The sequence below is a fragment of the Aristolochia californica genome, unplaced genomic scaffold (genome assembly GCF_029961685.1).
Source record: "Aristolochia californica isolate CCGP_79_NKW_82.1479 unplaced genomic scaffold, dmAriCali1.0.hap1 SCAF_5, whole genome shotgun sequence".
NCBI lineage: Eukaryota > Viridiplantae > Streptophyta > Magnoliopsida > Piperales > Aristolochiaceae > Aristolochia > Aristolochia californica.
This window is the reverse complement of record NW_027182214.1, coordinates 3,298,235-3,322,594: the sequence shown is the minus strand read 5'-3', so window position 1 is coordinate 3,322,594 and position 24,360 is coordinate 3,298,235. Positions and strand designations below refer to the sequence as shown.

Below are 24,360 nucleotides of genomic sequence, written 5' to 3'. Positions count from 1 at the left end.
GGCACTAACTTTTTGTCTTTAATGGATTAGGTCTGAGCCTTCTTCAACGAAGACACACAAGTCCACGATAGACAGGACAGCTGATAAAGGATAAAAATAATAAAAAACAATAGACCCAAAGATGAAATTAGGTCTGCTTACGAAAACGTTATCGTCCCTTACCGGATTCAGGTAGGATTTAGATTTTTTTCAAAATAGATCATAAAGATATTTAGTAATATAAAGGCCTTATTAAAAATTATCCATTTCATTGTAATATTTTTTATGCAAGTAGATTAATGTTTCAAAAGCCTGTAACCAGGTCTTTTTTACTGCAGGGGAAGCCACCAGCAACCTCGACGAAAAAAAGAACCCTTGTTTGTTTTCATCTCGTTTGATTGGAGATATGGATGGGACTTCCATTAGAACAATCCCGAGGGCTTTGATTCCGACAGTTTCTGCCCGAAAATGCGGGCAAAGTTTCATACTCTCGAGGCGCTTTCCTGGGTTTGTGGAGAAACAGAGTTGCGCCTCTCTCTGGAGCATTAGAGCTCAGCAGGTGACTCATTAACTGCAAATTTGCTTAATTTTGTGGACATTGTCAATTTGTTTTCTGTTAACATTTGACGCTTTGGGATATCAATGGAGAGGGGATTAGGGGGCCTCATTGTCGGTCACTGAACGAAAGTAGAAATTAAAGCGAGTAAAGTAAATAATGTGTTCAATTGTAGGTCGACTTTAATCAACCTTCGGTTGACGAGCAGCTGGTCCTCTTTAATATTTTTCAGAAGAAATATTGGAACTAGGAGTGATACTCATCCTCCTTATGCTGTAAAAGTCACATTCCTGTGAATGGTTAGCAACAAATGGTGATTTTAGGGAGGATTGAACAAGGCTTGGTGGGAAGGGAGCTCACGCTTCCTATGATTTTATGAATTTCCTTTCGCTTCATTTTCCCTTCAATGGTTGTGGAGGTCGTACTCATGCACTGAGTTCTTTGGAGTTCTGTTGCTCCCATTGATATGTGTTGATTGATCTTGGTCATTTATTGGGGATTTAGTTTCTATGTATTTTTGTTACCGAGTGATTTAACAATCCTTATTGTATTGATACTTCTGCTGAATGTATATTTTATTAGAGGACGTCTGCTGATCATGTTTTCCTCTTTCAGATGGCTCTTCATTTCTTTCTCTCACTTTCTCCTCGCTGTGTGTCTCATATTATTTACTACTACACTATAACTTTTATAACAATTTCTTTAGAGCAATGATATGGACTCAAGATTTTTTGCCTTATAATGCTTAGAACATTCCTGAATGACCAGAAAGGGAGACCTAAAATTTAAATCCCTTGACCATAAAAAAAAAAAGAAAAATACAAATATCTTAAAGGTCAAGACAAAAAGGATTGGTTTATCTCTGGTATTAGTGCAGTTTTTCATATTCTTTGATTATTAGATCCCTTGCCATATTAAGGGAAACTCCTTGGAGAAAGGCGAATCCATTTCTCACCAAAACCCCTTTTGTTAAGTCATTCTGTAAACCAAGAAGACAGTTGTTGGAGATATGGAATTTTTTTAGGTAACCTGAAGGAAACATTGTGGTATATATAATATAAAAAGAGTTTCCTATAGATAATTAAGGAAGGCATTAAAAAATGTACCAAAGTTGTCCAGAAAAAAATCTTTTATATTTACTATATGACACTCTAGAACTAAAAAATTCAAACAATTTGATTTGATTTATTTTTTTGGTTTTTCATTTCCCATTTAATTCTTATGTTTTTTGTCTTCAATAGTTTTGGTAGTATGCCTCATTTTATTCTAAAAGATGTGATAATTCTTATTGTGTGTTGCATTTTCAGCACAGTATTGCAAAAGTTTTTGTCATTTTCTCAATTTATGATCTCTGTCATAATTTCTCTTAGACTTTCTCTAGTCAACCTGTGACTTTTAAAAAAGGAAAGTTAATATGAACTTGGAGAATTTTATTCTTCTTTCAATTTGAGTTATTAGGTCCTCACTCATTTTTTAAATAGTTTCCAGTTTTTGTAATGGTTCCTTGTGTTTGTATCTTTTGTTGCTTTAAGTTAGTATTAAACGAGGAGCTGAAATAAATGATTTTCATCTTTTTCTCTTTTTGAAGGAGTGATTTCCATCCAAACAAGTTCAAGTGAATGAGTTATGCTGCATGAGTTTCATATAATATCATCTCTATTGAGATAGTTTACTAATCCAATATGTGTTTTTAGTGTAATGCAAGAAAGCATTCATATTTTGTCAAATGACCTTGTCAAAAGTACTATATAACACTTGACCTACATCTGTTAAACTAAAACCCCAATTTGAAATGATGTACTATCTGTAGCTCTTCTTTTAAGGTGTTGCCTACAAATAAAGACAAGCATGCTACTTTTGATGTTTGCAGTCTGAAAGCAAGGATGGATCTGCTGTTACTTTTTCTGCTGCCGATTCTCTTGCAAATTCTCTTGAAATTAAGGAGTGGGAATTGGGCAGAATGCAAGAAGAAATAGCTGCCAACCAAGGCATTAGGATCAGAAGACGTCCACCTACTGGACCACCTCGACATTATGTGGGCCCTTTTGAATTCCGACTACAGAATGAAGGCAACACTCCTAGGAACATACTAGAGGAAATAATTTGGCACAAGGATGTGGAAGTCTCACAGGTACATCCAAAATTAAACCTGAGTTGGATAATGTGCCACTTCCACTTGAAAGTTATCTTTTTTAATTGCTGTTTTTACATGAGGAAGTAATCTATGCTCCCTGAGCTCTAAGTTGTTGTTCCCATGAACTTTATTCAGTTGAAAGGGCGAAGGCCTTTGTCAGTTCTAGCAAAAGCACTTGACAGTGCGCCTCCAGTTCGAGATTTTTTTGGAGCTCTGAAGGCATCTCATATGCGAACTGGCCTGCCAGCTCTAATTGCTGAAGTAAAGAAGGCTTCTCCAAGTAGAGGAGTTTTGCGAGAGGATTTTGATCCTGTAAGAATAATCTCCTGGGTTTTTGTATTTCTGGTTTTGGCTTGTGGTCCTAAGAGTGCAGTCATATTATTCAATGTGGATGTGATCTTTAGGGACATTCCTCCATTCGTGTAGCATGATGTGAACTATAACAGGTCCTTGATATGCTATGGATGGTTTTTCTTATAGCTTGAACTGGGAATTTGGGTCTAGATGTTCTGTTTTATTAATATGGTTGTTATTTTCAGAGTGATTCTAATATGCAAAATGCAGGCAGGGAGTATACAGCATCTGGATATATATGGTGTTTTTTTTAATGAATCCAGTCATGAAAGAAAGATATATAACTGTTTTTCTGACTTCTTCCATCATATTTAAAGTTTATCATTCCAAAAGTCTCATTGTGTTTTCTCCATGACAGTTGGTGAGTTTTGTGATGTTAAATCAGCTTCATTCAGGGATTTTTAAATTCTTTCCCTCTCCCTGTCTCTCTCTGTCTCATGTGTGAATTATTGAACCTAAATCAACTCATGTGATTAGATACATATCATTTGAGGACTTCCTATTCATGAGATTAGATACATATCATTTGAGGAGTTCCTAGTGAATGTGTTAACTTTGAGAAATTTGCAAGCTAAATCATGTGTCTTGAAGTTTGGTCTAGTTCACTAGATTGGTTTATATCTCAATTAAAGTCATCTGCTTGTGTGGTCATTGAGTAAACTTGAGAACCATTCCCATGTTCTGCATTCATGTCAGAAAGCCAAAAGATTTGGACTTGAAGAGTAAAATTTTTGAACATTGCACATTTCCTGTTGTAAACCATGTCTAGGATCTGCATGACTTTCACTTGACTACAGTTATTGACATAATCTTGGTCTTTGACCTTTGTTTTTCTATTGATAAAATCCTAGCATGTAGAGTAGAAGTTTGTAAGCATTCAACTAAAGAGTTGTTAAGGAAACTGGCAAGAAAAATGATCTTGTAAAGGCCCTTGCAGTTAGTTTATCCAATTGGCTCTCTCATTCCACAACAGCCCCCCCCCCCCCTTTTTTTTTTAAATAATTTCTTCCCTTGTTACAAAAGATTTTGTTTGATTTTTTTTCCTGCCTTTCTCTATACGCAGGTTCAAATAGCTTACGCTTATGAGAAAGGTGGAGCAGCATGCCTTAGTGTTTTAACTGATGAAAAGTACTTCAAGGTAAATATTTCTGTTTCAGGATTGTCTTGTCAGAATAGTCCCACATGAATTCAGGATTAGAAAAATCCAATTCTTGTTACTTCGGCTTGTCATTTTCTGATGGACCTGGATACAAGGTTAACAAAGGTATGTATTTATTAGTGACTTCATGCACTAATTTTTGTACTAACTGTAATTAAATGTTGATTAAGGGAAGTTTTGACAACCTGGAAGCCATACGTAGTGCTGGAGTAAAGGTTTGTTTTTGAGACTTAGTTGCTCAAAACTTAAATTATTTGTCTTGTTATACTTGTTTCATGTTGAGGTCCTTCTGTTATATCTTTTGTGCATGAAATGCAGTGTCCTCTTCTTTGCAAAGAATTCATTATAGAAGTATGGCAAATATACTATGCTAGAACAAAGGGCGCAGATGCAGTTCTTTTAATAGCTGCAGTGTTGCCTGATCTTGATATCAGATATATGGTGAAAATATGTGAAAAACTTGGTCTGACAGCTTTAGTTGAGGTATGTAGGACAATTTCTTCACTGTGCTCGATTCTTTTTGTTTTTAAAATAATTTTAAGTGATGGTGTTACATCGTTCACTTTAAGCCTGGTATCTTATTTCTTTCATGGCTTATTCTGCTCTATCTTTTGAGAATCTATTCAACTCATTTTATTTATCCTAGAAGATTCATCCACTAGAAGCCTACTGGATTATCTCTTCTTTTTCATATCTAGTTGCTTTAGACATTCAGTTACAAGTCCTTTTGATGCTCTACTTGATTCAAGGTGCATGATGAAAGAGAAATGGATCGGGTTCTTGGAATCGAGGGGGTCCAGCTCATTGGTATCAACAACCGTAACCTTGGTAAGCTACTGGACGCAGTTCAAACAATGTGTGATAGTTCAGTGCATCATTAAGCTGGTCTTGGAAGTTTAATGCTCTGTTCTTGGGGAGATGAGTCTATTTGTACATGATGGAGAAATCGTTTTTAGGCATGATGCTTAAGAAAGAAAATGAGGTACTTGGTTTTATTTGAATGATGGACAGGTGTCTTAAGAAAAGGTCATGGGAAAAGTTGGCACATAATTCTCTGAATGTAAGCCATTAAAAAATTAATTAAAATTCTCTGCATGTAAGACTTTCAAAAATAAAAAATAAAAATCATTTAAAAAAATAAAATAAAAAATAAAAAATTTCTGCATGTAAAATCTAGACTTGTTTTCCCTTCTAGGAAATTTGTGTTCACAAGGAAAAAGTAGTCTTGAAGAACTTGCAGAGTTTCCAGTGTAGCTTTTCAAATGTAATTTCCCATTTAATCTGATTTATTATCAGAAATGGAGAAATATCTTGATACAAAATCCATCCTCATCTACTTAGAGGCTGATGAAAGTTGTGATTAGTAGCACGGGTAGTAGGGGTGGGCACGGCTTGGATCGAGGTTGGGTTTCCCAAAACCTGAACCCGACCCCAATCCCCTGCACCAAAACCCGATCCCGAAAAAACCTGAATCGTCAAACCCAACTCTGACCCTGTTACCGTTCCACAACCCCATCTCCACCCTGTTCCCGTAAACCCGACTTAAACTTGACCCATCCCCGCCCGCCCTTGTAAACCCGATTCACCCCTGACCCATCCCAACCCTGTTTATATCCCTGTCTCGTCTGCGGGTTGGGTTTGGGAAAACCCGTCCCGACCTGAAACCTGGAGGTTTTTTTTTTCCCGCCCCGTCCCCGACCTGCGGGGTGAAACCAGAAACCCGAACCCGGGGTTTTTGAGTTAGGACGGGTGTCCTCGTAAAACCCAACCCACTGCCCATCTAACTGCTAATTTACCTAATGACCCATCTAACTTTTTACCAATCCTACTTAAGCATTTTAGCATTCTTTTTGTATTTTGTTTCCTGATTTTTCTCTTGTAGATCTTCTTGCACTTCAGGCCTTTTTTTCTTAATAATGTTGTCAATCATTCAAAAAATTAAAAAGATATGAACGTAAGATTCTTACATGCTTGAGGATTTGGGAAATTCTGGCTGTTACTATTGGCTGAACGAAACTGTCAGGGGTAAGACATTTTCCTTATCCTATTGCACAATTAAATGAGGGTATTTTATGATTTGCTTTCCCTTCCATAACACCCATTCCCTAGCTTTCTGTCCTCTCCCTACATGTGCTCGTCCTTTCTTATTTCCCTTTTCATGTCTCCTAGTCCTGTCCCTTACTCTTTTTCTCATCATCCCTTTTCCATCATTCTTGTATCTCCTTTTGCTCTCTTGCTGTCTTTTTCCCTCACAATTCAATGTGAAGAAACACAATGCTTATGCCAATTTAGCACTCCATCACCCTGCCAGTTTTCATGTTTTTTGTTCTAAGTTGGACAGTGTTAGTTCATAGTGCAGAGATATATCTCAACATGTTTCGTTTTACTGATGTCAGCCCATTCTGAATTGACTTTTATTGGTATTTTTCCTTGCTGGAAATTATTGTGATTATGAAGCGGTTTTTTTCCTTTTCACTTGCCTTTTTTTTTTCTTTTTAATATTGTCGTGTTTTAAAGCAACATTACACCTGGTTAGGAGGCTGTCCTGGAGTAATCATGTGTATGAACATATCATGTGTATGAACATACTAAATACCCAGACAAACTGCCCTTCCAAGCTCAGGGAGAATTTTCTTCGGTTTGCTTAAGAGTACAGCCTAGAAAGTTGACACCTTGTTTTTCCTGGTGGAAGAAATCTTATGGACTCACTTGTCATTGTATGTTTGATCTTAAACCAGTCTGTTACATCAATTATCCCCTGAAATTTCATTTAAACATTCTTGCAGAAACATTTGAAGTTGATATTAGCAACACAAAAAAGCTTCTTGAAGGACAGCGTGGCAAGATTATACGTGAAAGAGATATTATTGTAAGAGTGCTTCTTTGTGCATCCATTTTCTTTATAAACCAATTCACTCAAAATTACATGACACCATGAAAATTTCATTGGAATCTTGATGCATACTCAAAGATGCAGTGACTTCTTCCAGGTTGTCGGTGAATCTGGGCTTTTTACTCCGGATGATATTGCTTTCGTGCAAGAAGCTGGAGTAAAAGCTGTAAGACTTCTCCATAGCTGATCATGTAGAAATAATATTTTACATTTTCTCTTGTGCGAACTAACTTCACTGCAACTGATTCACATGTTAAACATCATAAAGAAATATCATAGATGTAGAAGTGAAAACATGATCAAGGTAAAGATATAGAAATGATAACGGACTTCCATTTTAGACTCCAGATTTCAGAACCCTATACTTCTTTGTAGCTGATATGGAAATCATATTTCACAACTTTCTGTTGTGCAAGCTAACTTTCATTATGCTCAAGCAGTTAGGAGATCAGCATCTTTCCTCACCATGTCTCATGTCTGGTTTGGTCTGTGATACTTTAAATCCATCTGGCCAAGAGATGGTGCTGGACCAGACAATCTAGAACTAGATTTTCATTATCTTTATGCAGTAACTTCGACTCTCAAATGCCCGAATCTTGTCTTGTCGGTAAATCCACTTATCTGATGTCATAGTGAATCCTCAGTAGACTTTGTCGTCCCATTTTTTTTTGCAGGTTTTGGTTGGTGAATCTATTGTCAAACAGGCTGATCCATCTGAAGGTATCTCGGGACTCTTTGGTAGAAACATAGCTCCCTGATATTCTGTTTTTCAATTTCAAATGGAAAAGTATCCTTCAAAAAACAAGTTCAATTTTAACCATCTGTAGTTCATACTCAATAGTCGATACTATCCAATAAAATAAAAATTCACATGACTTTTAACGTTGTTCCATTTTAAGTTGCATTCCCACTTATGTTTCAGTGGCTTTATTCCTCACCCAACAATGGCAGCATATATTTGGCTTCTGGGTGGAGTAAGAACAGGAAGAAATAACCTTGAAACTTCCAGGATAGAAAACTGATTCCTATGCCATGAAGACTGCATCTAATTTTTAAACTCCACTGTTAGAATGAAGAGTTTTAATGATAAGGCTATTTACTGGGTCATGGATCATATCCTATGAAACAGTAAAATCACAAGGATAAGATAGAAAAGAAGAACAGGTAGAACCAATATTTTTTTTGAATATTTATCTTTGTCAGATTATTCAAAAAATCCTTAAATCTAAATCCGTCGAGAAAAGTGTTTCATGTGAACGGAAAACTTTCCTAGGAATTTGTTTTCCCTACAAATTTCAAAATTCGTTGGCTGAAATTGATCTGTGGTCGCGAATTTAAAATTCGTTGAAAAAGTATTAACTTTAACGAATTCTGGAATTTGCTGGGATAAGCATTTCCATCGACGAATAAAAGTTTGCTGGCAGAAATACTTGTTTGAAGAAATTGATTTTCCTGTAGTGGCTGGAGTAATAAATTTATAAAGAAGAAGTTCCAAAGTCTATAATTGAGGAAGGAATGGGCTGGATTTTAGGAGTTTAATTTTGAAAGTTTTTTTTTAAAAAAGGATTTCCTTACCAATTTGAATATAAGAATCCTAGGAGAAAATCTAAGGGATGAGCACACTTCCCTTTTGCCTCTTTTTCTTTCTCAAGGAGTCAAAGAGAGTAATTTCCATTAAAAAAAAAATCCAGCCATGAACCTTTAAAGGAGGCCATTGAAGACAACCACATTGAGAGTCCCTTTGTGGCTTAATTTTTCATTTTAAATGGAAGAGAGGCTAAGAGAGAGAGTCCCTTTGTGGCTTAATTTTTCATTTTAAATGGAAGGGAAGCTAAGAGAGCTCATCCATGAGAGGGCTGGTCAAAGATAGGGGTGGACTCGGGTCGGGTTTACAAAAACTCGAACTCCCGATCCCTGACCTAGAAACCCATACCCAAAAAGAACCCGATTCATCAAACCTGAACCTGACTCGATCACCATCTTTGTAACCTTGTCCCCACCTTATCCTTGTAAACCCCACCCGTCCCCGTCCCCGCCCCATGTAAAACCTGACCCGTGTCAACCCCGTTTTATATCTTTATCTCATATGTGGGTCGGGTTCGGGTTAGATTTAGGAAAACCAATCCCCAACCCAAAACCAGACATGTCTTTTTTCCTGTGGGGTGGAAGTATAAAGCCGAACTTGGGTTTTTTGGGTCGAGTTCCCCGTAAAATCCGATTTGTTGTCCACCCCTAGTCAAAGAGGAGATGCTTTCACAATTTTTTTTTTTTTTTAAACTCGTGCATGAAGAAAGGAGCAACATTAGGGGGGGTTAGTGCACATGACTCAGGACATGATCTTCATGCGTATTACGCAGTTCATGTCCTGATGTCGTTAGGGGGTGCCAAAATTCATGTCATGTACATGAATATACATGAATCAATAGTTCATGTCTCAAGAGTAATGGGTGGAAAGTGCTTACCGCCCGATTTTGAGAATCATCCACTTGATTCTCTCGCGCGGGCTCTCTCTGGCTCGACCGTCTCGCTCTTTTTTTTTTTTCATTTCGCTCGTTTCGTTCCCGCACAGACACTCTCGTTCCCGCAACCCTCTGTCGTCTCCGTGAAGCCCGATCTCTTTGCTCGCTCTCTCGTCTCCGCCGTCCCTCTCCGGTCTCCCTCTCTACTGCCTCCATCTCTCACTGCAAACGTTCTTCCGGCGTCCTTCTCTTTCTCGGACTCGCTCTCCCTCTGAACCTCCCGCTCGTTTCTCCCTCTCTCTTATCTCTCTGTCTCTTCTCCCTCTCTTCTCCCTTTCGGCATCTCACTCCCTTCTCCCTCACGCTATCATTTTTTCCCCCAAAAGACCTTCCAATTTCTTGCGATTTCCCCTGTTTCAGTTTCGTTTTTCTTCGATTTTGATATTTGGACTTCTCGGCCTCCCTCTCTTCTCCCTCTCTTCGTACCGTCGGAGCGCCGCCTCTATCGGCGTTGCCCACCGCCGTCGCCGTTGCCCACTGTCGCCGTCGCCGTTGCCCGCTGGCCCGTCGCCGTCGCCGTTGCCGTTGCCTGCTGGCTCGCCCCTGACGAAGACGACGACCCTGAGGAAGACGACGATAGTTTAAAACTATCGTCATTAATTTATAAAATTTATTTATTAAATAATTATTTTTATTTATTTAATACATTTATTTTATAATTACTATATTAAAAATAGTGATTTAATAGTCATAATTAAAATATTTTTAAAATAAATATTTGATAAATTATCTTGACATAATTATCCAATTGCTATAGTTAATTAAACTAATGGTTTTATATTTTGTGATAGTATATTATTAATTAATAATACATAAAATATATTATATACAAATATATAGTGTGTTAAATTTATGATTAGATCAATTTTTTCTCTTAAATTATTCATTTTTAGGTTAAAGTATATCATGTGTTATTAATAACTCCACGTTATTTATTTATTATTTGTAATTAATCATGTGCGTATTTCATTGGCTCATATAATTACCATATTAATGCATAATAATATATCTAATTTAATTAATAAATATATTAATATATTTAGTTATACATTAAATAATTTATTCGTGTAGTAATAATAGTTGTTTTACCTAATTTGGAGTTTAAAGATTATATTGTAATTAAGTGTATTGTAAAAGTTTAGAGATTCTCTTGTTTTTTATGTTTTTCTCATGTTGGGGCACTAACATTGGAAACTGTTTTCCAGTGCACATGAAGTTGTCAACACTAACACCAAATGCGAAGATGATCTTCATGTACATGACTGACATGATCTTCATGTTGGACATGAACTTGATCTTCAAGAATCCATTTGGGGCACTAACCCCCCCTTAGTGAAAAAACTTGATCGTGAATGATGAAAACAAAGGGCTGATAATTCTTTACTAACATTCTTTCATCCAAAAATTTAAAAGAAGTAACCATTTATCTTCAAGATAAAGACAATAGCCATGGAAATTCTTCTCAACAATCATACTCTTTTCAGCCCTTAAATTTTGACCAGCATTCAACCATCTCCTCTTTGGCCAGCCCTCTCAAATTAGTTTGTCTGTTTTGATGCCATATTGATTTCTATGGCCTTCACATAATTACAAGAGATATTAATGGAAGGAGAGAAGAGAAGAAGAAGAGGAAAAGAGGGAAGAAAAGAGGGATTCTAGCTCTAGGGAGAGAGGAGAGAGGAGCTCATGTGTGTGTGTGTGTGAGAGAGAGAGAGAGAGAGAGAGAGAGAGAGAGGAAAAATGACGAAGTCCAAGAGAGGAATTAGGCAAAAGTGGCTAGATCTTGATGCTCTAAACATGTCCTTGGGGCTCTATTTATAGTTTTGGGGAAGAGATAACAATGACTATAATGTCTTTAAGGGTTCGTCTAAAAAACAGACACGAAGACATACAATAATTTGTATATTTACAAGTTCATGCCACCTTTTTTTGGAAGTCTTCTTATTTACTTTTCTTGCCATCCTAGACGTGGGTTAACATCTGTTTGAGTAGTACTGATCAAATTGGTAGTTTCACCTAGAATTTTTGGTGTAACTCTATTATTGTTTATAAATTTTATATCTACCTATTAAGAGACATTTGTGAGATAGATTATAGAACAAGTAATCATTGCTCATACTCAATCAGACTAGATTGACTTATTATATATTATAAAAGATCTATTTTGGGTCTAGGTGTCTGTACCTAGAGCTATCGACCATAAGTCCCAGAGTGTTTGAGTAGGTATTGAAATTAAGCCTAAGCGGTTCTAAGTTATGGTTGTTGTTTGAATTTTCAAAGTGGATCTTTTAATTCCAGGGCAAGAGTTATTGGGGAGTGGAATGACAATTTGAAGTACCAATTATCAACCACTATAAAAATTTACTTGAATAAAACCTTTTCATAATGTATGTTAGACATAATTTAAGTGCCTTTTTCTGATAATTTTATTGTATTTCCTTTAAGGATTTTATTATACATTAGATTGACATTAATGTATGAGGCTTTTGTTTATAATTATATATTTTTATAGTTATATGATTTTATAAAAATTTAAATATTTTTGGTTATTGGTCGACTTACTAAAATCCTAAGCTGGAAAAAATTGTGATTTAGATTTTTGAAACTACAACCTGATCCCCCAACCCTAAAATCCTAAGTTGGAAAAAATTGTGACCTGATGTATTATGCTTCTCTTTAATCCATTACTCTTCCCTAGCTTTTGCCTGCTTAGTCCCATATTAAAATTAAAAAAATTAAATAATCATAATTAACACATTTTAGTTTATCTGAAAAATGAAATGAAAATAACCCTTTTAATAAGAAAAAGGACAAAAATAATCATTGAAAATACCATATAAAATTGTTTGTAATGAAAAAACAATTGCAAACAAGTACGAAAAAAATTAATCTTAAATGACCAAACAAACAAAAATAAATTATTTAAAAAAACTATAACAAATTAAGAAAAAAAAACAAAACAACATACTAACCTTTCTATCTGAAAAATCACATATATGACGATTTATTTGCTTGAAATTAACATCAATAATCCTAATGATCAACAAAAGGGGAAAAATGATAGTAATTCTTGTTGAGTCTAAAGAAATTAAGGCTGGAAGAAAAAATAGCAAAGAAAATGCAATGATGGAAATTAGGAGGAAAAAATGGAGAGGAAGGGAAAAAAAGTCGAGTTTTCAGTTAAAAGTCAAAATTTTAATTTAAAAAAGCTCTAATATAAATTGTTTAACATTTCATTAGTAAGATTATCTTAATGTCCTTTTTCTTTTAAAAAAAAAAGAAAAACATTGGATTTTTAACATAATAAAAAAACAACTTCAGAATTTTTTTTTTAAAATACCCTGAGAAGATAGAGAGTTCTATTGGGGGGTTATTGCACTGGGAAAACATATCATCTAGGGAAAATGAAATGAAAGTAAATTATAGGATGATCTATATTTTACTAATAAAAATATTTTTTGTATTAGTGTACACAATAAAAAGTGCAATAACAAAAATAGAGAGAGGAGAGACGAACGTAGGGAGAGCGACAACAAGAGGACCGGAACTATAGGGGAAAAAAGTGAGAATTTAACCATTATAATTTTTAAAAATAATTAATGAAGAGGAGAATTTGAGTATTATCTCATTTTTATTAATTATTTTTTGGAATAATAATGATAAAAAATTATTATTATTTATTTATTTTTCTTTTATAAGGTTCCAAACATTACTTCACCATTTTAGTTTTTTTATGGGGATATAAGGGGTATTCGTCTCCACTGGTTATATTGAGGAAACCATTTCCACCTCAAAGCCAAAAGTGAGGTTATGTCACTCCCTCTATCCTCCACCACACTCCATCTCCATGGGTGAAGGAGGAATCCCGGATTTATTGGGTCAGGTTGAATTTCATGTGGACCACGTCAATTCTTCTTTTCGTCTTTCCGTGGACAGATCTAAATGCAGCTGCACAAGCAATCATTCCTTTAGTCCATGGATTTTTCTCTTCCAAATCAAAATCCCCCATTTGGCAGTCGGATGTCGCCTTTCAAACGGGTTCAGGTATGTGAAACTCTCTCCCAAAAAGCCGCAATATCCACCTCCATTATTCTTGGCCTTCTCGTCGATAAGATGCATTATTGTCCCTCACTTGACACCTGTTTTCTCCCATGTAATCCAATGCTCGACAAAATCATTTGACATGAAAGGAATTTGGGAAAATAATAATTTTTCTGGCCATAATGCAACCATGAAGTCCCCTACAGCTAGGGTTGGTAGAGAGTTTCAATCTTTTAATCGGAAATTTGGATTTTACGAGCTACTTGTTCGTTTGAGATTGAATCATTGATGTAGGTCCTACGTGAAATGATTGATTATATTTGATATTGAGATGAAACGACTCAGAAAACCCTGAGTCACTAACCAGGCCAATTTAAAGGGGGAGACTTGGTTTTTTTTATATGAATATATTTGTCTGGAAGTAGATAAGTATAATTAATACGAGTAAACATGTAAAAATTTAGATTAAGATAAAATAACCTTATTTGAGTTTTTATTTTTTTCTTTCTGAACAATTAACCTCGTCTTGGCTCTCAGCTGTTGTTGTGGTGGTTGTTGATAGTTGTTGTGAGATTTCAATTTATAATTGCTTCTTGATCATGACTTTATCTGCATTATTAACTCTGTCTATTATCTTCATAATTAAAATGTCTCTTTCAGAAACTAAAGCAAACTAATGGAAAAAAATATAATTTTTTTTTTCATGGCAGAAGCATATCCAGATGACTCACCACCTCTATCAATGACCCCTTTGAATATTGAAGAGACTGAGATTTGTACAAACTGGACACCTAGACTGAGAAAAATGTTTGCTTCTCCTTGTCCACTTGACCCATCTGATTGCCTCCTTGAAACTACTAGAATATGCATGTTATTAAAACCTTCTTGGGTAATCTCTGTATGTTTCTTTGATAGGTTAAGCCTAGGAGTAGGCTTTTGGGTTAAAAATAATTTAAAAATGAAAATCATTAGGACTTATAACATTACATTTCATACCTGTTTCTCTCAAATTAAATCCAAAAACCTGGTACAGATCGGTCTGCTCTATGGAGTTCCATTTGTGGCCTTGTACAGATATAATACTACATGAATGGATCAAAACACACATTGGGATTCTTGCGTACTTGGTCAGATGAAACCCCATGTGTGTGATTCACATATTTTATATAATCTCTTTAGGATGTGGTTTGAAGTTAAAGTGGGTTGACGATGCCAATCTTTATAGATATCGGACATGAACGTCTGTACAATTGGAAAAAGAAATGTCGTTTCCAACTGTTTTCTCTCTCAATTACCCTTTTTTCCTTCTTTCAATTCACTTATTAAAGTTTGATTGAGTCACGGATAAAGAAGCAAAGGAGAGTTTCCTTCCATATCTCTTCGTCCTTAAAGAAAACACCCACTCCTCCTCGTTCTGGAACTGCCAGAGCTCTCGGACACAGAACATGGATGACTCAAAGACTCCATTACTTCTACCAATCCAATCCTCCACTCCGAATCATGGAGGCTGTCTTGCCTGTCTGAAATCAGTTCTAACTGCCAACAACCTCTCCATAGCAGCAGGCCCGATGGCATGCTTGCTCATTTACATTTTTGTCAAACTTGATGGCCCCAAGGAGACTATAGCCATGTTAGCAGTGCTTTCATGGATATTCATATGGTGGCTCACTGAAGCTGTACCCATACCCATCACCTCAATGGCACCTCTCTTCCTCTTCCCAATCTTCGGCATCGCCTCGGCCGAAACGGTGGCAAAATCTTACATGGATGATGTTATCTCTCTGGTGCTGGGAAGCTTTACACTGGCCCTGGCAGTTGAGCACTACAACGTCCATAGGAGACTCGCCTTGAATGTGAGTTTCTTTTCAAATTTTCACTATATCCCTCTGTAGCCCCTCAATATCAAAGTAGAGATTGAATCACTGATGAAGAACTAGTCTCTTTGGAGAATTCTCAGCCTTCATTTATTGCTTTCGATCTGTTATCACTGATTGATCGATGCAGAAGGTTTTGTTCTTCATCGAAGCTGATGGGTCTCTTTCTAGTGGAACAGATAACAATTCTCTTTTGTGGAGAACCACTGAAACCAAGGCTCTTGCTACTGGGGATATGCGCAACAACAGCTTTTGTAAGCATGTGGATGCACAATGTGGCTGCAGCAGTGCTGATGATGCCGGTGGCTACCGGAGTTCTCCAACGATTTCCAGCCGGCAGCTCGACGGGATCTGATGTCACCCGCTTCTGCAAGGCAGTGGTCCTTGGGGTGATCTACTCGGCGGCAGTCGGCGGAATGAGCACGTTGACAGGAACCGGTGTCAATCTCATACTAGCAGGGATGTGGCACAGCTACTTCCCAAACGCGAAGCCTCTCAGCTTCAGTACTTGGTTCTCCTTTGGGTTCCCACTGGCCTTACTGATTTTCTTTGCTCTGTGGGGGATACTCTGCGTTCTTTACTTGTCAAAAAGCACCGGGAGTTCACTTACTGCTTATTTGGACAAATCCGATTTGAAGAGAGAGCTCGAATTATTAGGTACGATTGATACACATATTTTTGCATTGTATCATATTATTCATTTGGGTATGCTTCATTATGCTTCAATTTCATGTAAAATTAAGAGAATTCTCATTCGTGACGCTTTTTTGTTCTTCCTTTGGCAGGTCCAATGGCTTTTGCTGAAAAGATGGTTTTGGCTGTCTTCTCCGTATGTCTCAAAAGATCCAAAATCCAAAATTGAATTTCTGAACTTGCAAAGATTTCCATCGCTTTGACGAGATAAATGATCAAATTATCCTTTCTGGGTCTGTGTAGATGCTTGTAGTTCTGTGGATAACAAGAAGCTTAACAGATGATGTCCCTGGATGGGGTGTTCTCTTTCATGGCCGTGTGGGCGATGGAACTGTCAGTGTAAGTTTGTTTTATTACCACGATCACGACAAAGAAAGAAAGAAAAGGCCTCTACTAGATCAAGTGATCCAACAAATTGTTATTTAAAAAATGGACTGTTTGTTTATTTTAGATTTTGATGTCTTCAGGATATGATTTCTTAAACTGTTTGCTTCTTTTTCTTTTCTGCTTCTGCCAATATATGTTTTAAGCCAGAGAACAGGCCGGTTAAATCGAATTCTAAGAATCCGATGTGATAAGCAATTGAACCTGTAAAACTACTCATAATACGATGACAGTTACCAGTTTTATAACTTAGTTGTGGTTTTTGTCACGTAGGTTATGATGGCAACCCTGTTGTTCATAATACCAAATAGGAAGCAAGAAGGGGAGAAGTTGATGGACTGGAACAAATGCAAGAAGCTGCCATGGAACATAGTACTACTCCTAGGTGCTGGCTTTGCCATTGCCGATGGATTCCGCACCAGTGGCCTTGCAGACGTGCTCTCCAAGGCTCTAGATTTCTTAGAGACAACTCCATATTTTGCCGTCGCTCCGATCATCTGCCTCATAAGCAGTACCATCACGGAGTTCACATCAAACAATTCCACCACAACACTTGTTACCCCTCTCCTCATCCAACTTGCAAAACCCATGAACATGTACCCGCTTCTTCTAATGGTTCCGGGTGCCATCGGAGCTCAGTTTTCATTCCTCCTGCCAACCAGTACACCATCGAACATTGTTGGATTCTCAACAGGCCACATTGATATCAAAGACATGATCAAAACCGGCTTGCCACTGAAGGTGGCTGGAATTGCTGCACTCTCTGTTTTGATGCCAACACTGGGTAAGCCACCATTCATACTTCATTCTGATTATCAGAAAAATATCCGTGCTCGATGTTTAAGTTTCTCTCACATTACTCAACTTTGACATCTGCAGGTCGAGTCGTCTTCCGAGCTACTGATCAGTTTCATGACATGTAGATCATTGGACACAGGTTATATGCAAATTCCCTGCTGGCTGAGATGCCCTTCCCTAGAGGAAAGTAAGCTTTTGCATATCATTGTACCTACCTTGATTGCATATCAAGCACGTAGTTTGAAGTTCACTATCTTCCCCACATCTCTTTGACATCATCTATAAAGAGAAGTGCCAACAAAATTGTGACATTTGGTCATACTCAAGGCTCTTTCAAAAATTTGAATGTTATTTTGATTTACATTTGTGTAAATATTGTTTGTTTATAAGAACAATAGAATCACAAGGCAGTCAATGTAAAGAGATGCTTCTTACAATGATGTTCTGTCTTGAACAGCATACTGAATCCGGCAGATGAAATCGTCAATAGTCTTGGTCCTGAGCTCCCCACTGAACCTAGATCTAACTGTGACGGTTCCACTCTGAACTTCTTTAGGATCCACTACTGCCATCAAAGGAATCTTCTGCTTCTCTGCAGTTCTAATAAGTTTAGGGAGACGTTCTCCATGGCAGACTTCTGCTCGGATTCCTTGAGATTTCAATTTGCTGAACACTTCATTGCAGTATGCAACCTGAAACATACAACCAAGTCAAACAAATAATGGACAAATCCAACCATTCATCAACAAGTTGGTCCCAAAAAACATGAAACTGATGGTCAACAATCAAGAAAACTGTCCCAGAACTCATTTCCCAAATGCCCAACCAATCATCTCCTCCATTAGTGTCTCACGGGTTTAGAGCATGATGATATAGCATTTTTCCTTTTCTAATGGTATTATGTACCTATTTTTACTATAAAGTTTGCTTGTACAAGTATAGTACACTTCCATACCCTCAGATAGTCTTGAACCCAAGAATCAAGACTAGAAATCCATACCCTCAGAGAGAGAGAGAGAGAGAACCTCCGTATTAGTGACAGGAAGTATTAATGGAAAATCACCAGCATAGTGCTCTATCAGAACCCCCAAAAAACGCTCAAAGGATCCAAGCACAGCTCTGTGGATCATTATAGGACGCTTCTTGCTTGAGTTGGAGTCAGCATAGAAAATGTAAAACCTCTGTGGTAAATTGAAATCCTCCTGCAATCATCAAGAGGCATCATCAGTATCAAATTTTATGGGCAAACATTTGGGAGTTAAGATAGATCTTACAAGATAACTTGTTTTTCTTTTGAATGTGCTTTAAAGAAATCTTCAAAAAATAAAATAGTGATTGCAGAAATTTTGGTGTCAAGTTTGCCAAAATAGTTGTCCTCTAAATTGCAAGCTCATATAAAAATTCCAAAATTTAGAATGGCTGACAATAGTTCAAAAGATGGCTGACAATAGGTGAAGCCTCTGACACGAAAAAGGCCATGTAAACTTCCAGATACTCGTATCGATAGATTGTTCCCAACTCTGCAATCTTGATTGGAAAATCTCTACAAGAGTTCAGTTTCCTTTTATAAACCAGAATATGGTAGGGGCAGTTCATTGGAAGAAGCTGATAAAGTTCATCCTCAATTTCCATTTGATCAAACATATTTTCTTTGTAGAAATCCAGGTGACCACTGATCTTCCAGAGTTCACCTTTTGCCACATGGGGAGTATATAGCAGTTCGTAACCATGCTGCATATGAATTTTCTTCCACAAGTCTTCAATTAGGTGCCTGATTATTGCACCTTTTGGATGCCAAAACACTAGTCCTCCACCTGCTTCATCCTGTAAAATGGAATTGGAAGACATGTCATTCTAATCCCAGATTTGTATATTCTGAAGTAGCTAGTGATCTTGCTAATTCCAATTCCCTTTCTTGGTGTCAATGGCTGCATTAAGCTAAGATTTCAGGTGACTATTCAGTTAAAAACAGTGTAGCTGAAAAAAATCCTTCTTGTCGATGGGTCTCATTTATCTGATTGCACATTTTCTTTTTTCCTTTGTACCTTTTTACTTTTTCTCTTGTGTGTGTCAGAGCAAGGTGGTTCCGGTCCACCTGGGTTAGGTTCTGTCCACCCCTGGTCCACTGATGGGTTAGGTACGTATTAGCTAGGCGTTTGATATGGTATCAGAGCTGGGCACCAAGTTCCCTTTTCGAATCCCGGCAGAAGCGGTAGGGAATGGGAACAGTGGATGTCAGAGCTAGGTGGTTCCGGTCCACCCCTGGTCCACTAATGGGTTAGGTACTTGGCTTTCTGCACTTAACAGACCGATCTTTTGGGTTGTAAATCAATGGCCTCATTGTGAAACCTTCAATTTAAATCTCACAAGCCTTTTACTGTATCTTGAAAGGTGCACCCAACTCAAATAACAAAAAAAATTATAATAACAAAACAAAAACAACAAATGAGTATTTCGTAAAAAGTTCAAAATTTCAGTTTGTCCCTATACTTGAAGATGGTAGCATCACTAAAAGAAACAGTGGACACCAGGATAGTATGGCAACAATAACTTATGAATTTCTTGTTTGATTTTGAACTTACCTGTATCATGAATTTACATACTGTGTCAAGATTTATCCTTCTTAAATCGATTTAGACCGGTCTAGAAACCTTGCCTTTACTCTCTTAAATTTTTCTTGCCACCTTGGGCTTTGATTATCCAGAGAAGTTTGAATCCTTCTCTCTCCAAATTAATAAAGTTGAAGTCTTTACAACCACCGTTTTGATGGGTTTGGATGGGGCTAGATGATGATGTTCCATGAGACCAAGCACATTACAACTCAGTCAAATATCCCTTGGAGAAATTTAGGTCTGGCATGCTATTATTTTACAGTAACAAGACTTGGCAAGTTGACCTGCCACTCACTTCAGATTTGATCTTGGAGAATTTGGACCTCAAGCATATTTTTTACCCGTCTTCTAGCGTTTCATTTCCTCCGAAAGGGATAGTTATCTACCCACTCAATTGTCAACTTCTCGTTCAATTCACACTTCAATCACTTCAATTGTCTGACTCAGACTTCTCTATCTCTGTCTGCTATTTCGTTAACACTTGGGATAAGGGATTCATTCATTTTATAATACATGAGTTGCCATGTCAGACAGTTGTAACCTCTCCTCTTTTGATAGAAAAATAAGGAGTTGTTGTTAGATCTGGTCTAGTAGTATTATACCCATCTAATAATTCTTCAAGAACTCTCACCTCTAATTAGTCATGCTCTTGGGCAATTGAAAGAGACGAGCACGATTCTTTCCTCATTGTCTAATGTTGTGCCTTCACACCGGAAGCTCAAAATTCACTCGATATGAGTTCTATTTATCCGATTGTTCAAGAACATGGAATTCAGCTACAAGCGATGAAATATTAGTATTTCCATATAAAAGAAGGCATGCAACAAGTAAAAACAAAAGAGATTTAATGTAAGAAAGAATGCGGGAGAGAACATTATGTAGAGAAGATTTGTTTAAACTAACCCCCCTTAACGCCTTACGCAGTGTCAGCATGTGGATCAACCTATTGAGTATTGTTTCATTAAGGGTAGTTTGAGAATTTCACACTTGTATTTCTGTTACCTTAATTTTCTCCTAGCATTTGGGGGCACCGTTATTAGGGTGATTAATGAACATGAGGTGTATACGATTTTTCTTGTAAATTTGAGGCGATCCTATATAAATATTGTGTATTCGTCCTTGATTATTTCTTTTTTCGTGATTATTATTGCTCTCGATAGTATTAAATTAGGATGTCTAACTCTTAACATTTTCTCCTCTCGAAAATAACCGTCGATAGCATTTTGATCCATCTATAAAAGATAAAAAAAAAAATTACTTGTGATGGTAAAAGTGAAGTTTGTATTTTTTTTCAAATGAATCATGAGAAAACAAAATTAGGAAAAAAAAAGTCAAAGAGAAAAGTCAATGGCTGTCTATGTGCATTGTCAAACTGAACTTCAAGGTCAAGAAGGCAATTATTTAGTCAACTCTGGCATCATTGAATCTTCATCCTAGGGCGTGGAAAACAGACAAAAGAATCCAAAGGAAGAGTCCAAATATGTGGGAAGAAGACCTTGATCAAATGTGCTTATAAGCAAACCCAAATGGTAAGAGCAATCTGTATTCCTATTCCCTTCTCTAGACTAAAAATGGAGAAACGGCCCAGTCTTTCTATCCCAGTATCCTCTCCTTGGTGGCTGTTGCTCTTAATTTTTCTCAAACCTATCAGTTCAGTCCCACTCAGTTCACAAGCACAAGCTCTTCTCTCTTGGAAGAACTTCCTCAAGTTCGACACTGATCCGGGAGTTCTACAATCATGGTCAGTGCCTCCTGGCATGAGCATCAACAGCAGCAACCCATGCAGTTGGAATGGGCTCAAATGCAACACTGCCATGGACAGTGTCAGTCAACTCTCACTTCCAGGTTGCGGATTGAATGGTACACTAGAGAAGCTGAACTTTTCAGCTTTCCCTGACCTCACCCGTTTGGATCTTAAAAACAATTCGTTCATAGGAAGTGTTCCTTCCCAGATTGGTGAACTCTCCAGACTCCAAGAACTTGATCTCTCCTTCAATCGTTTCACAGGTGCCATACCTCCTTCTCTGGTCAATCTCTCTCAGCTCTCAAGGCTCAGTCTTACAGACAATGCTCTAGTTGGTGAGATTCCATCAAATATTGGAGCTCTCACCCGTTTGCGTTCCCTTCTTTTGACAAGGAATCAGCTCACAGGGGTGATTCCTTCTTCGGTCACCAATATTTCTGGACTTACAGTGCTTTCTCTGAGGTTTAACAAATTGAGTGGCGAGATCCCGTCGAACATTGGTGCTTTGTCCAGGCTCACCTTCCTTGGTTTGAGAGAAAATCAGCTCACTGGTAGCTTGCCTACCTCGTTAACTACTATGTCAAAACTTGCAGCACTCGCCATCTCCAGTAATAATCTGGGAGGAGAAATACCCACAGAGATTGGTGTGATGCGTAGCATCGATTATTTCAATCTGTCAAATAACCAGTTCACGGGAGAGCTTCCTCGTTCCATTGCTAATCTTTCCCTGATAACATCTCTTCACGTCTCTGCAAACAATCTTAGTGGACCGATACCGGCGGAGATAGGGAAGCTAGATCGCCTGATGGATCTAAATCTCTCCCACAATAGATTCTCGGGTTCGATCCCACCTTCTTTTAGCACCCTCTCGAGTTTGTCTTCGATTGATATTTCTTACAACCAGCTCGAAGGTCCCGTACCCAAAAACAGAGCCTTCCGGAATGCAACATCTCAATCATTCATCGGCAACAAAGGTTTATGTGGAGAGGCACGAGGTTTGCAACCGTGCAATTCTTCTCTCGTGAACGGAAATGGTTCCCCGGTTTCAGAAAAAGGTAGTCATGGATTGGCAACTCGTTACATAATCATCATCGCCGTGGTTGCTGCGGCTGTGATCACTACCGTCGTCATCGTTCTCATTGGACTACTTTGCAAAAAACCCAGGTCGAGATCAAGTGTTGAGGACGGCGGAAGAAGCAGCAAGCAAAGCGAGGATACGTTTTCCGTTTGGAACTATGACGGAAAAATCGTGTATGAAGACATAGTCGAAGCAACTGATGACTTTGACGACGTGAATTGTCTTGGAATCGGAGGAAGTGGGAGCGTCTACGAAGCAGAACTGCCTACAGGTCAGAAAGTGGCGGTTAAGAAACTGCATTCGGCAGAAGGAGAAGAGATAGACGAGAAAAACTTCCAGAATGAAATTCATGCGCTGGTTGAATTACGCCACCGGAACATTGTGAAGCTATATGGGTTCTGTTCTCATCGCAAATGCAAGCTTCTGGTTTATGAATTGATGGAGAAAGGGAGCCTAGCTGGTCTGCTGAGCAATCCTGAAGCTGCTGTTGAACTGGACTGGGCAAAGAGAGTTAACATCATAAAAGACGTTGCCAATGCTTTATCTTACATGCACCATGACTTCAAACCCCCGATCATTCATCGAGACATCACCAGTAAAAACATTTTATTGAATGAAGAATTTAAGGCTTGCGTTTCAGACTTTGGGACTTCAAAGTTCTTCAAGCAGAATTCATCGAATTGGACAGCAGTTGCAGGCACTTTCGGGTACCTTGCACCAGGTAAGTCTCTCACAATCTGGTATCAGTTTCCCCAGAATCAAGTTTCAAAAATGAATTCTTTCCCATAACAAAAGGGGTTTCTGCTGATTGCCGATTTGAAACTGCTTGCAGAGCTTGCTTACTCAGGGAAGGTGACTGCAAAATGTGATGTCTACAGCTTTGGAGTGGTGGCACTTGAAGTCATTCATGGCGGCCATCCAGGGGACCTCTTGGTCTCCCTGTCGACTTCAGGTACAGGTCTCCAAGATGAACTGTTGGAGGATGTGTTGGACAAAAGACTCCGTTACCCATCTGAGCAGGTGATTGAGAAAGAGGTGGTAGTAGCGGTGGCAATCGCACTGGCGTGCACGCAGTCGAATCCATCGTCTCGACCGGATATGAAAAGGGTCGCTCAAGCGCTGGCGACTTGCAGGCCATCACTTAGTCTACCTCTGCACGCGATTACTCTAGGACAATTGAAGGATGTTAAGATATGATTTGTTATTAGTGCTGAATCCCTTCTTCCTCTTTGTCTCTGAAAATAATAAGACCAATAATCCATCTCTTCTTCTCCACCAAAGGCCAAACAATTGCTTTCTCCTCTTTGCGTCATTACACACCAAATGCCCAAGAGCCATCTTGTCGGGCATTGATCAATCTCATTTCTTGGCAGCTTCTCATCTCTAAAGGCTCTTTCCTTTCACTGTTTAAATATTTTTTTGACTTCTTGAGGTTGGTTCTACTGCGCAAGAGAAGGTGATTGAGAGCAATTTGGGTTGATGAAGTAGTTCACATCGGAAATGGTTACAGTAGGCAACAAGGGGATAGAGGTTAATTTAATA

At 37.9% G+C, this 24,360-nt stretch overlaps 3 protein-coding genes and 1 pseudogene across 5 annotated transcripts; 3 read left to right on the top strand and 1 right to left on the bottom strand.

Moving 5' to 3' along the window:
- The first annotated feature begins 131 nt into the window (after positions 1 to 131).
- Positions 132 to 7,956, top strand: LOC137966041 (indole-3-glycerol phosphate synthase, chloroplastic-like). Its single transcript, XM_068812496.1, has 11 exons — positions 132 to 171; positions 318 to 538; positions 2,406 to 2,666; positions 2,805 to 2,981; positions 4,087 to 4,161; positions 4,353 to 4,397; positions 4,501 to 4,665; positions 4,932 to 5,010; positions 6,969 to 7,051; positions 7,173 to 7,241; positions 7,750 to 7,956. The coding sequence occupies exons 2-11, from the start codon at positions 386 to 388 to the stop codon at positions 7,831 to 7,833; spliced, it is 1,191 nt and encodes a 396-aa protein (XP_068668597.1). The 5' UTR covers positions 132 to 171; positions 318 to 385; the 3' UTR covers positions 7,834 to 7,956.
- Positions 7,957 to 13,384: 5,428 nt separating this feature from the next.
- On the top strand, positions 13,385 to 17,838 carry LOC137965960 (tonoplast dicarboxylate transporter-like). Of its 3 annotated transcripts, none has more exons than XM_068812372.1 (6): positions 13,385 to 13,638; positions 15,681 to 16,166; positions 16,295 to 16,338; positions 16,446 to 16,541; positions 16,860 to 17,370; positions 17,466 to 17,838. In XM_068812372.1, the coding sequence occupies exons 1-6, from the start codon at positions 13,488 to 13,490 to the stop codon at positions 17,507 to 17,509; spliced, it is 1,332 nt and encodes a 443-aa protein (XP_068668473.1). In that variant the 5' UTR covers positions 13,385 to 13,487; the 3' UTR covers positions 17,510 to 17,838. The 3 variants fall into 3 exon arrangements, with proteins under 3 accessions (XP_068668473.1, XP_068668475.1, XP_068668472.1); XM_068812374.1 differs by having other exon boundaries at positions 13,497 to 13,638; positions 15,689 to 16,166; XM_068812371.1 differs by lacking the exon at positions 13,385 to 13,638 and adding an exon at positions 14,937 to 15,488 and having other exon boundaries at positions 15,689 to 16,166.
- LOC137966384 (threonine--tRNA ligase, chloroplastic/mitochondrial 2-like) lies at positions 17,816 to 19,232 on the bottom strand (annotated as a pseudogene).
- A 2,335-nt stretch (positions 19,233 to 21,567) lies between these two features.
- Positions 21,568 to 24,015, top strand: LOC137966383 (MDIS1-interacting receptor like kinase 2-like). The gene is made up of 2 exons (XM_068812969.1): positions 21,568 to 23,539; positions 23,651 to 24,015. The coding sequence occupies exons 1-2, from the start codon at positions 21,568 to 21,570 to the stop codon at positions 24,013 to 24,015; spliced, it is 2,337 nt and encodes a 778-aa protein (XP_068669070.1).
- The last annotated feature ends 345 nt before the right edge of the window (positions 24,016 to 24,360 follow it).

Bases quoted from the DNA above. Each gene is read 5' to 3' on its own strand.
- LOC137966041 (XM_068812496.1), top strand. From the start codon at position 386: ATGGATGGGACTTCCATTAGAACAATCCCGAGGGCTTTGATTCCGACA. The intron at 4,666-4,931 runs GTATGTAGGACA...ACTTGATTCAAG, and splicing joins GTCTGACAGCTTTAGTTGAG to GTGCATGATGAAAGAGAAAT. The intron at 7,242-7,749 runs GTAAGACTTCTC...TTTTTTTTGCAG, and splicing joins AAGAAGCTGGAGTAAAAGCT to GTTTTGGTTGGTGAATCTAT.
- LOC137965960 (XM_068812371.1), top strand. From the start codon at position 15,081: ATGGATGACTCAAAGACTCCATTACTTCTACCAATCCAATCCTCCACT. The intron at 16,167-16,294 runs GTACGATTGATA...TTCCTTTGGCAG, and splicing joins GAGAGAGCTCGAATTATTAG to GTCCAATGGCTTTTGCTGAA. The intron at 17,371-17,465 runs GTAAGCCACCAT...TGACATCTGCAG, and splicing joins TGTTTTGATGCCAACACTGG to GTCGAGTCGTCTTCCGAGCT.
- LOC137966383 (XM_068812969.1), top strand. From the start codon at position 21,568: ATGGAGAAACGGCCCAGTCTTTCTATCCCAGTATCCTCTCCTTGGTGG. The intron at 23,540-23,650 runs GTAAGTCTCTCA...AACTGCTTGCAG, and splicing joins TTTCGGGTACCTTGCACCAG to AGCTTGCTTACTCAGGGAAG.